This window comes from Thamnophis elegans, chromosome Z, assembly GCF_009769535.1.
Source record: "Thamnophis elegans isolate rThaEle1 chromosome Z, rThaEle1.pri, whole genome shotgun sequence".
NCBI classification, from domain to species: Eukaryota; Metazoa; Chordata; class Lepidosauria; order Squamata; family Colubridae; genus Thamnophis; species Thamnophis elegans.
Genome location: NC_045558.1, coordinates 105,136,084 through 105,149,514, shown reverse-complemented (window position 1 = coordinate 105,149,514; position 13,431 = coordinate 105,136,084). Strand labels below are relative to the sequence as shown.

Here is a 13,431-nt window from a genome sequence, read left to right as displayed (position 1 = left end):
AATAGTTTTCATATACTCATCGTTAGGCTTACTTGATTGCTGCATCCTGCTCCTTCATGATGGTGGCCTAAAATGGTTTTATTTATTATCTGAAAATAAATTCAGTGGTGAAAAAAGGGAGAATCATCATGTCTGCTTCCCAGAGGGTTTTTTTTTTTTTAAGAAAAGCAAAGTAAAAACTAGATATATATATAATGTTTTTTTATTTGTGCTGCTGCTTGTGACGAGCCGATTGACAGATGTTGGAGGCAGTTAGCTTCCCCCCATAATTGGGGCTTACCAGGGGTTGTAAAAATCTAATATATATATATATATATATATATATATATATATATATATATATATATATATATATATATATATTAGATTTTTACATATATATATGTAAATATGTATATATATAAGTTACAACCCCTGGTATGCCCAAATAGAGCACAGGTTCGATTCCCAGCAAGGGTATGGCTAGCTGATGAGAGCTAAATAGCTTGAAATAGATCGATACTAGTCTCCCTTTATTTATTTATCAGCATAAATATAACATATATATGTATGTAACAAAAAAGGCAACAGTAAAAAATATTGGGTTTCTGTCTGGATGGACTCTTGTGACGAGCAGTTCGGGTTTTCTCCCGCGTAGAATTGGAGATGTCTTGGCAATTCTACGTGGGAGAAAACCCGAACAACTAGAGACCTACATACTAACACCCGCGAAAACCTCAGAAAACATATATATATACATACATACATACATACATACATACATACATATATATATATATATATATATATGATTTTTAGATATTTATCAGCACAAATACAACAATATATATATATATACACACACACACACACACACACACATATACATACACATTCATACATACATACATACAATAAAAAATAATAAAAATAATATAATAAAAATAATGGCTAGGCTTTGGCACCAACACTTGAGCTGGTGTGCTTGGGACAGAGAACAGATATAGGGAAGGATATGAGTTATTTTTATGAAGTTATTTTCAGTGTAGAGGTAGCTGTCCAGATTGTGTTGCACTCTACCATCCTTCAGCCTCAGCCGGCCGTTATCACACGTATAGTTAACTATACTTGTTATCCAATCTTTTTTAGAATGCTTTGCTTCAGTCTTGTTAACTGGTACATGTTGTTACAAGTATATTTACCCTGTTTCCCTGAAAATAAGACCTCCCCAGATAATAAGCCAAATCGAGCTTTTAAGCGCATGCGCTAAAATAAGCCCTCCCCCGAAAATAAACCCCGAAAATATTGCAATACAGCAGCAGCAGCTATGAGGTGACCACGCTCACCACCTGCTGCACCTCAAAAATAACAAGACCTCCCTGAAAATAAGGCCAAGCGCTTATTTTGGGGGTCAAAGAAGGGGTGTTATTTTTGGGGAAACACAAACTAAACATTCAGTTCTGGTCATTTCAATAATCTTGCTAATTTCTTACTCCCTGCAAAATGGTCATTTTCTAACCAGTCAAATCAAAATATTTTTTATTTTAATTTGTGAGAGTCAATCTTATTTTTGCTGTAGTCTTCTGCAGAGAATAGCATTGATTTGAGGGGCACAGTAAATAATCCCCATAATTTATATGATTTATATGGCGACCCATCTCACATAGGGGAGTGTACAAAGATTAAAAGCACAAAAAGCATGACCTAAACACACTGACACCACTCACTGCACTGGGCAGAAATCACATCACATCAACACCTGCTGTTGACAAGTCTTGCTAAGCAAAACTCCATATTTAGAGCAGGCAAGAATCTACATCTTCCCTTGAGGAAAGGCAGCAGGCACAGGCATCTGTTATATTCTCCTTCTCATGTGTTCCTGATGATCCTACATTTTAGCATTCGTAGGTAGGCTGCTTGGTCTCTTAAATAGTTAATGGAAAGTAAATTGTGACTTGGTGTGATTATGGAATTATTAACTCTCTGTCCCAGTCATTGCTTTGGATGGATGTTGAATGGGCCTATGGGATGAGGAGGTATAAGGCAGTTCAATTCCACCACCATGTTGTATTTGCCACTAAAGCCCTCTATAGCTGGAACTTGAGTATTTAAAGGAATGTCCAATCCCACATTAATATGCTGAACCACAAATACAATGGTTGTAAGCAGGAGTTGGTTCCTTGCTGCTTGAGGATATATGTCAAAAACCTTCCTTTGATATTCACTAGGCTCCCTGCCCTACTCACCAGACCTGGGATTTCTATTTTTTCCAGCATCAGGTAAAAGTAAAGGTTGCTCTTGCACCTATGTGCTAGTTGTTCCCAACTCAAGGGGGCAGTGCTCATCTACCTATCAAAGCCGAAGAGCCAGCACTGTCTGAAAACATCTCCATGGTCATATGGCTAAATGACTAAATGCCAAAGGCACATGGAACACTGTTACCTTCCCATCAAAGGTAGTCCCTATTTTTCTACTTGCATTTTTACATGCTTTCAAACTGCTAGGTTGGCAGAAGCTGGGACAAGTAACAGGAGCACACTCTGTTACGCGATGCTAGGGATTTGAACCGCCAAACTGCTGAAGTTTCTGATCAACAAGCTCAGCGTCTTAGCTATTGAGCCACCACATCCCTCACCTCAGCACCAGGTGAAAGCTTATCTACCCCTAGAATAAGGGCTGTGTCCATAGATGTCAAGATGGTCACATGGAAAATCAGTGGTAATGCTGGAGAGAAGTCGTTCTGTAAACAGTGCATTTCAGCTACCTACAAAAGTCAGGAATTTGGTTAATTCAGAAGAGCAGTAGAAAGAAGTCTATTACCAAATTTTGCCAAAGGTGCTGTCTGGATATCTTGATTTACTGCTGAGGCCAGTGAAAAGCTTAACGTCTAGATTGATACAGTGCAGTCTTGGACATGTTTATTTTGAAGTTTTACTCATTCTTGTAAATGAGATTTCCTTTCGGGGACGCATGACTAAATTTATCTGTAAACTGCTTTGTTAAGCTGTGATCCACAGACAAATCTCAGTTTATTCAGTGGGACTTCTGAGTAGTTATAGAGTAGTTTGATAAGACATGTAGGTTATTATTGTTTCTTAAATACTCGTAAAATATTTTACTGTGTTTATTTTTGTCATCAAATTATGAGGCTCTGGAAGTTTTCATATTGAATAATATATTTAAAATAATATTATTTTAAACAAGTAGTTAACATTGTAATCCTAAACCCAGAGAATTAGTCCTCTTGGAAATGCCTCATAGAATTCATTGAGTTGTAGATTATGGTTTGTCTATACAGCTGGAGATTAAAGGCAGGAGTTATAGTTTGAGTTGTAAACTGTGAATTGGAAAAACATGAACTTGGTCCAGTACTGTCTGAAAAAAAAACCCAGAACTAATCCAGTGCTTTATATTATAGTATGTAAGATATAGACCTACCAATAACAAAAGAACGTATTTATGCAAAATACAGTTGAAGGAGAAGAAACTTATTTTACCCATGATTGTGTTGCATAATGTTTAAAAGCAGAGGTGATGAAAATGTATGCTAATTATTCATATAGCTATCCAAAATGTATGCTTGTTAAAGATAGTGATTAGATAATGGCATGAAGTTAGCAGTGCTGTTTTGTTATAAATCTTATTAGCAAAGTTAACAATTAGCAGGTATTTCAAGCATACAGATTCAGGATTTCATGGTTGTGTAAGTGTTTTTCCAGGATTATACTTTTAATGAAGTATATATTATGATGTGTACCTTGTATTGTTTTTATGCAAATTTAATTATTTGATTTTTGTTTGTTTTAATTGTAATTGGAACATGCCCATTTGGGAGGTGTATTATAATTTCTTTGTTTGTTTGCATTGATCAATTAATTACTGTATATACTCGAGTATAAGCCTAGTTTTTCAGCCCACTTTTTGGGCTGAAAAAAGCCGCCTCGGCTTATACTCGAGTCAGTGAAAAATTTGCCCAAAATGGAGGAGAAAAAGGGGCGGGGCCATGCCGCTGGGTGACACTCGTGAATGGCCCAGTGCCCCTGTGAGTTTCCCCTCCCTCTGTGTCAGTTTGCCGCGCAGCGCGCACCGCACCATCCCCCCTCCTCACGTTCTAATGTAATGCAGGGCTGTCTTACGATTCCCCTTCCTCCCCCTCCTGCCGCTCTGCAACGATGTCCCACCTCCTCCTTGTTATGGCAAGCAGCCACATAGCGATGTCCCACCTCCTCTGGTACAGTGATCCAATGATAGGAATCACTGTGCCCTGTGTCATAGGAGGCGGGACATCGCTCCCGCGGCTGCACGGGACATCATCATCACAGCGGGACATCAGCATCATGAGGTGAGTGAAGTATTTCATTGAATACACCGCTAGTTTACTGTTTTTCTTTGAAATAAATATTCAAAAACATTATTGGTATCTATTTTTATTTTTGAAATTTACCGGTAGCTGCTGCATTTCCCACCCTAGGCTTATACTCGAGTCAATAACTTTTCCAGTTTTTTGTGGTAAAATTAGGTGCCTCGGCTTATATTCGGGTCGGCCTATACTCGAGTATATACGGTATATGCCATCAAGTTGCTGTCTACTCTTAGCAACCATATAGATAGATATTCTCCATGCTTTCATAGTCTTTAGGATTAATTTCATAGGTGTAGATTATAACCAATGAAGGAGTTGGGGCAATGGTCACAATCAGACAAAGTCTTCCTCTCTGACATCATGCCCCGAACTGCTTCAGGCATGTATGGCCCATACTTTTATCTCACTAATTTTTGTTCCATTACATAAAATATTTCTTTCAGTAAGAGTGCCATATCAAATGCTATTTGAAAGATTTCTCCACTTGCAAATAACAAATAAACTAGAACTATCATTGGTTATCTGTATTTTGGTATTTTGTCCAATGACATCCACTAGATGCCTACTAAATGGAGTGCTTGCTCCCACAATGGTTGGGTGCTCTCTCTGAAAAAGCTTAACTGGCATATTTATCATTTTTGGTACTAAGAAAAAAATCTTATATTATTGCCCTGTGGGATATTTTTTTCAGAGTTACACAATCTTTGCTAAGAATGCTAAGAGGTTTTTAATTTTTAAGCCAGTCTATACCTTTATTATAGATTATTGCTTTTATCTTTGCCATGGTAATGTATATATTGAAGTACCACTATGTTTTTTTTTCTTATTTTGTAACAATTTTGATGTGCCTTTGAGAAAACTGATCAGAGGGTGCTAATAAAGATCCAATAAATAAATAAAAATAAATTTTGAGTAGCATGTGCCATGAGAAAGGGTAACTTGTCAATTTGTTCTATTTTTCCTCATTTCTCCCAGACATCCAGGCTACTCTTGGCCAAAAAGCCACTTCATTACTTTGAGAGCAAGTGGTTCTTACCAATATAGAAGCTTGTGTTGTGCCATTGTTACAACTTTGTTTGTTGCCTCCCACTCTTACTTTTAAACAGTAACTGGGATCATCTTTTATTTCTAGGATATAAGGGGAATCTCTCCTCACTTCTATTAAAGTTGGTCAAAAGTTGTCTCTGAAAAGCAAGGGAGAGGAAACTGCGCAAATAATTTCCTCCTAGAACTTAAGAACCAAATGTCAATATACCTGTCAAAGGTTGTAATCTTGGTCTCCCATGTACAGGTAGTCCTTGACATACAACCAGAACTGAATCCTAAATTTGTTGCTAAATGACACAGTTGTTAAATGAGATTTGTCCCAGTTTGCCAAAGTTGTTAAGTGAATCACTGAAGTGGTTAGTAATCTGATTATTAAGTGAATCTGCCTTCCCTATTGACTTTGATTGTCAGAAGGTCACAAAAGGAAATCACATGACCCCAGGACAGTGCAACGATCAAAAATATGAGTCAGTTCCTAAGTTTCTGAATTTTGATGGCATGTGACCATGGGATGCTGCAACAGTTGTGAGAAAAATGATTGTAAGTCACTTTTTTCAGTGCCATTGTAACTTCAAACCATCACTAACTGAAGTGTTCTGAATTGAGGGCCACCTGTGAAGTAAATAATAAGTGAGCAAGGGAGAATAGTTTAACCTTACAGATCCAACTAGAGAAGAATAGTTAGTAGATTGATCGTAGTTCTTCAGGTCAAGACTGCAGTCTTCTCTTTTGTATCACTATAGATTTTATTCAGTAGCAGGAGTGAGCAACTTTTTCATGGATAGGAGCTGCACTTAATATTGCATATGGCGATGGTAGAAAGGATTTTCTGCCTTTTTAAAACTGTACAGCAGTTATCCCATGTCCTTCTGTCCTTCTGTGTATGACCTTCTGTATATGATCTTAAGAGTCACGTTTGAGTGAACAACTATTAATATTGAATTTATACATGAATTATGAAAATCAGGGCCGTGCTTCACAGTGTGAATGGAATCATGGTCAAGATAAATAGATTATTTTAAATGTGCTTTTTAATTGAATTAACATTAAACGACTGTCACCTTGTATTTAATTATTTTCTCTGTATGTTTAAAATTATAATTAGTGACACGTTTTGAGGGCCAAATGCAAAGCTCTTCTGGAAGCTACTGCTGGCTGTGTGAGAATTTGGTTTGCCACTTCTGACCTACACTGAGCTTTTTCCTCGAATGTTTCTTTCAGATCCATGCTTCTTTCTTTTAATCAGGAAGATTATGGCAGTACCTTTTCTAACTAACACATTTTATTAAAAGGTGTAAACGTTTGCGAGCTAAAGCTCACTTCATCAGATACTTCAGATAAAGTAAAATATAGCTGGACAAAATGTTATGTCTTTTAATAAAACTTGTAAATCAGAAAAGATGCTACCAATCTCACAGGTTTGTTTGTTTGTTTCGGCTACTGTAGACTAATACAGCTCTTCCACATTTTCCTCTGCTTTTATGCCAGGTGTGCTAAATTATGAACCAATGTAAAGGATGCTATTGTAATTCAGTATAGTAGTGTTTAGAAGCAGAATAAATAAAAAAAGCATAAATACTTTGTAAGGGTTTAAAAAAGGAAAAATAAATAATTGTTCACAGGAGGAAAATACTTTCTTTTCCTTAATTCAGCCATTTATCAGGTGTTAAACAGCTTTCCTGCATAGGAGGCAATATATTTTTCATGCAGTATTGGGGACCTTGGCTGTCAAAAATACCTCATTTCAGCTCGTTATTTTTTTTAATGTTAAGGCTTTGGGGTGGTACAAAATGCCAGTATAAATTGCTTTTTAAATACACTTACACTGAAGAGAAGCTAAAAGTACAGCATAGCCGCGGTGCCACAGTTGGTGCAGTGTTTAGAATTCAGTACTGCAGACTACTGCTGATTGTATGGCTGCCTGCAATTTAGCAGTTTGAATTTCACCAGGCACAAGGTTGACTCAGCCTTCCATCTTTCCGAGGTGGGTAAAATCAGGACCCAGATTGTTGGGGGCAGTATGCTGACTCTGTAAAAACTGCTTAGAGAGGGCTGTAAAGCACTGTGGAGTGGTATAATACATCTAAGTGATAATGCTATATATATAATTAAAAAGCAAAACAAATTAATAGCCAGGGAGGTGGTTTGAACTGAAGTTAAGACAGCAGGATCATGGGAAGTCTTGCTCTTGTTAACAGTGCAATCTTCTCTTCTTGACACTCCTTGCCCATTGCTGTAGATTTCTTCTAGTAGCAAGAATGGCTGACACCCCGATCCCCACACACATACAGCTGCACTTAAAATACTGGTAGTCTTCGTAGAATGGATTTTTGGGATTGTTCAAGCAGGCAACCTCATTTTTGCTTTTACTTTTTGTTTTTAAATAACATATTTCAAGCCTACACCAGGGATTTTCAAATTTTTAAGGATGTGGATCCTTCTTCTTAAAAATAAATTCAAGGGGCAAACTCAGGCAGTAGAATATTGAATGATATATATGAGTGAATTTTTAATTTTGCCCTTAGTCTCTTGCAAAACCTCACTTGGCCAAGATTACAGTTGTGTTTTTCTGAATCAAAAAGTGTTGCTATTTTTTTCTGCAACACATGGAATAAATGGAAGCAGATATTTGTTAAAGAATATTAAGCTTGAACTAACCATGATATTTGTAAAAATATTTTAAAAATACTTTGCTAAAAGCCATAAAAGAGAACTCATTTTTCTTAAAACAATATCCTTATCATATATAAGTGATTTGTAGCTAAGAAATATTGGCTCTTGGTAAGAAAATTGGGATGCAGCAGGCATAGAATGGAACATCCTGAACAGGAATATTCTAGACAGTAATATTTTGTTAACAATTCCATCTGTTGTTTTCTAGATTTCAGAGTTAATGGAGTTTCTTTTGCATTTCCCTGACAATCCAGGATCATTTCTTCCCTCTGAATGTTCCTCTTTATAACTTTCTTACAGGTTCATAGCCAAAAATATCATGCGTTTACAACGCCTGGGCATCACCCATGTTCTCAATGCTGCGGAAGGCAAGTCTTTCATGCATGTGAATACAAATGCTGACTTCTATGAAGGAACTGCTATCGTCTACCATGGCATCAAGGCCAATGACACCCAGGAGTTCAACCTCAGCCATTACTTTGAAGAAGCTGCTGATTTCATTGATAAGGCATTAGCACAGAAAGATGGTAAGACATCTATGTCCAAGTGGTTTCCTTGTTGCATGGCCAAATTGTTATCTTGCTTAGATACAATTTCTTAAGTCTTGGTCTGGTTCAGATTTGGTTTAAATTGTTGCATGAATTATTCAGTTATCATTTTGTAAGAAACCGAGACTTTGCATGATTAATGATCATGGTACCCATTCATTTTTTCTTAGTATTTAGAGCAGGGATGTCAAACTCAAGGTCCAGGGGCCAGACCCGGTGCACGAGGTGCTTATATCTGACCCGCAGGGCTGCCCTGGAAATAGCGAAGGACCCGCCCGCATGGCTCTGCCAGCGAAAATGGAGGTCACGAGGACCACACGCGGGCCTTCTGAGCTCTGTTTTAGCTGGCAAAGGGTTGCAGGGGGCTGTCCCAACTGAAAACGGAGCTTGGGAGTTCGTTTTGGCTGGGAGACCACTCGGGCCACTACAGGTGCCCCCTCGACACAGGTGATGTCATGTTGGCCATGCTCCCTGGCCATGCCATGGACCCCCTGAGGTCAAACACAACCCGGATGCGGCCCTCAATGAAATTGAATTTGACACCCCTGATTTAGAGTATTGCCAGAATTAATCTCTCCAACTCATTCAGAGACTGCATGGCAGCAAGATGGGAAGTAGGGGATAGGGAGAGAAGAAAATGGCTGCATTGATAATAAATAAATGTTTCCTGCCCTTGCTCTGCTTCTCAACTGGCTGGAAAAGTCACCTTTACCTCAGCAGCTATCATTTAATAATTGACTTGAAGCCTTTATGTAAGTGTATGTATATAGATAGTCCTCAACTTATGATCACAATTGAGCCCAAAATTTCCATTACTAAGGAATTGTTGTGCCCCATTTTGCAAATCTTTTGGCCACAATTGTTAAGTAGAACTGGCTTCCCATTGAGTTTGCTTCTCTAAGGGGTTTGCTTTACATAAATCTGATACACTGGAACCATCATAAATATAAGCCAGTTGCCAAGCATCTGAATTTTGATCATGTGACCAAAGAAATGCTGCAATGGTTGTAAATTGAAAAATGGCCATGCCACTTTTTTCAGTGCCATAACTTTGAAATCACTAAGCAAATGGTTATAAGTCAAGGACTATCAGTATACTATCAGTATCTCCTTCCTATACCATATAATTCTTAGAACTATCCTATATTTTTCAGTTTGACCCCAGATTCCTTACTTCGCTCTCTTGCCATCCATTACAAAGACATTTTTAAAATTGTAAATGTTTGCTATAGGTGGCCTGGAGGGATGGAAATATGGAAGATAGACAGATCTCTTAATGTAGAAGCCAACAACCTTTTTGATTCAGGGACACATTTGGCATTTTAGCAACATTGAAGAACAAAATGGCTCTTATTGGAGACATGCCTGCTCATTAAATGGCCACCCAAGTGGAATGGGCAGCAATATAACAGCCATTGCCAAAAGTCAGAGTAAGGCCTGGAGCTGCACTAAAAAAATGTTTGGAATATAATGGCCCCTGTGGGCACAACATTGCCAACGACTGCTTAACATTTTCTTCAGTCCTGGATTGACTGATCTTTTGCAATCTTTTGCGAGCTACGGAAGAGGGTAGGAGAAACTGCTGAAATGCTAAGAGTTTAAGAGACGAGAAGTGTGGGAGATGTAAATGAGAAATGTATAAATTATATCCAGTTGTTGTTGCAGAAGAAGAAGAATTTGCTTGCTTGCTGATAACTTGCAGTTGACTGTGGGTTTGTGCTGTTATATAGGGGTGACAAAGGGAAAGAAAATGCTGTAAATGTCAAGCTTTGCACTTCTCCTTAGCTTCTGATGTCTTTTTCTCAATCTGAAGTAACTGCTGTGGATTATTCCATAGTAGAATTTTGGACCTGGAAAACAGGGATGAGAAAAATGAATGGTAACCTTGGGCGTGATTTGCACCTGTTGGGCTTGAGCTGGATGTATTCTTACTTGTAGAATTGAGCCAAACTTGCACTGAGATTGGTGGGATCCCATGGCAGAATAACATTTCCATTCTCCATCATTAGATGGCTCATGAGCATGTAAAAATATGTATTTTGTAAGTGGCCCAAATTTTACTTAATTTCACTCCTAAACTCTTGCTTGAAGATTTCAAAAACCCACAAGACTGGCAATGTTGAATAATAATAATTTTTGCCATTTATTTAAATCTAAAAAATACTGGTGGTCCTGAAAAAGCTATTGGTGGATGTTGCAGTTATGTGGGCATTTCTGAACATTGCATCACACAGATAACTCTTGGGTAATAGGGCAATACCATCTCACCTGGGGGCCACCTGGACTTTTATTCTTTGATTAGCCAAGGAATTGAATCTGCTGCTTGGTGAATGAATAAGATCCAGCTCCCTGAGGCAGTTATTAGGCCTACATTGGGTTGATTTTCTTTTAATAAATCTACTTGCCTGTATGGTAGTGGTTTATAGGACCAAAGCATGCATGACTATGTACATATACACATACACACAATCCGTTTACCACTATCAGTGCATTGCATATATGCTTACTCATACACACACACACAGTGATAAATCTCTACTTGGCCATTAATTTGATTTGGTTTTACTTTATTGTCATTGTACATATATACATGGTACACCCAAAATTCACATAACACACAGACACCAGGCCCAACACACATGACAATCCCCAGACATTAAACGTGAAAGGTTTTTTGTTTTGGGCTTTTCTTTTGAACCTTAGAGCCAGGAGAAACAAAAAGAGAAGGCTTTTAGAAATGAAAGGAATCGGCTGACCTGTGCCAGGTCTCTAATATTTGCTGTGGGGTAGCCAAAAGGAGCAAAATGGCATTTTTCCATTTTCTATTTTGGCAGAGTTAAGAAAGAACAGAGTTTTTTACAAGAAGCAAACGTACCAAAGGGAACTGACTCGGAAAATTGCAAGGGCCTCTCCCTGATCGGTTTAGATAGAAAGAGGGGAATTTGGTATCTAAAAATGCATCCTTGCATGAAATGGAAGTCCTTTCCATGCTCCTTTGGGAATTTGTAGTGCTTTAATCTGAGAATTAAAGCTAAAACAAGAGATGGCAACGAAATGGGATTTCTAAGATGTTGGGTGGTAAAATAATGTCCAGTAATCTGGAAAGACAAATGAAATAGCTATGTGTTCAAAACAGACTCCAAGGGGTTTTCATAATAGGAAATGGTAAAGGGGGAGGTCATTCTTCTCTTTCTTCTGTCCCAAAATGTGTTTATTTCTGGTTCATGTATTGTACACTTATTACTTCTTTCTCTTACCTCTGAGAATGTTTCATGCTTATTTTCTTTCTGACATCTACCCTATCACCATTCCTTCCTTCTCCTTTTTGATATTTCATTTTGTTAAAAAGAAAATCCAGGTGGACAAGTAAAAACTGCCCTTTTTTACAGTATTGGAACACATTTCATGTTTGGCCAACAATTCCCACCATCCTCAACTAACAGGCCATGATAGATGAATATGTTGGCAACTAAGTTTCTGGTTGTCCTCCAGTAAAGCAATCAAACAAACAATACATAATACATAAATGTTACACACACACACACACACACACACACACACACACACACACACACGAGATAAAGGTTCCCCTTGCACATGTGCTCATCGTTCCTGACTTTAGGGGGTGGTGCTCATCTCCGTTTCAAAGCCGAAGAGCCAGCGCTGTCCGAAGATGTCTCTATGGCCGACATGACTAAATGCCAAAGGTGCATGGAATGCTGTTACCTTTCCGTAAAGGTGGTCTCTATTTTTCTACTTGCATTTTTACATGCTTTCAAATCTCTAGGTTGACAGAAGCTGGGACAAACAACGGGAACTCACTCCATTATGCGGCAATAGGGATTCGAACTGCTTTTCTGATCGACAATCTCAGCCTCTTAGCCACTGAGCCACCACATCCCTATTGGGACACGATGGCTCAGTGCCTAAGAGGCTGAGCTTGTATAAATACAGTATGTATGTATGTATGTATGTATGTATGTATGTATGTATGTATGTATATATGTATATATATATCTCCAGTTTCTTCAATTTGGGTATTCTATAAATATCTGAACTTCAAGGCCCCAAATTCTGAACCATGTTCATACTGCCTGGGGAATTCTGGAAGTTAAAGTCTATCCTTAGGTTGTTGAAAACATGGGAAAGTCTATTTGTATTCCTGTAGAAATTCCACTTTAAAGTGGAGTGACAGCAGTCAAGAGAAAAAGGTACATTCTCTGCTACTGCTTCTCCTCTTAAATTCCCTAAATGCATTTGCCCCCCCCCCCACCTTGCCCCAGCCTTTCCACTAACACCCACTGTCAGCCTTCCAAATATCATCCAGAATTAAATCAGAGTCCAAAGCATAGCTTTCCTCAAAGTTCCAATTTAATAAGAGGGACATGTTGGTACAATCTGTGGAAACCCGAATCTGAAAGCTTCCCGGGTTCCCACCCAGTTGAAAGTTCATAATCCTGCCTCCACACCCACAAGTCCATCACATGGTCCAATCTTCCACTGCCACACTGGCATTTCCACCTATCCACTTCCAGTCAGGTACAGAGGTGCAGAAGCAAAGAATGACCTTGATTTCTAGAAAGGATTTTTTTATTTTGAAAACAAACACATTCTACTCCTTACTATTCCCCCTCCCAATTCCCCACTAATGAAACAGCATAGTAAAGAAAGAGAGAGAGTGTGTGGCAGGCCAAAGATCCTAAAAGGAATATGACTGCAGGCCTGACACCCACATCCACACATATTTACCTTAAAGTTTCTATTGTATGCATATCCCTATTACGAAGCCCAGTTATCTTTGGCATAACATTGTGCTCCAAC

At 38.3% G+C, this 13,431-nt stretch overlaps 1 protein-coding gene across 1 annotated transcript in view; it reads left to right on the top strand.

Annotated features, from left to right (window-relative positions):
- The window catches only part of DUSP3 (dual specificity phosphatase 3), a 29,930-nt gene that overhangs the window by 11,944 nt on the left and 4,555 nt on the right, over positions 1–13,431 (top strand). Inside the window, exon 2 of the mRNA XM_032237200.1 lies at positions 8,363–8,589. Within this exon, the coding sequence (XP_032093091.1) occupies positions 8,363–8,589 (227 nt within the window). The remainder of the gene's footprint in view (positions 1–8,362; positions 8,590–13,431) is intronic.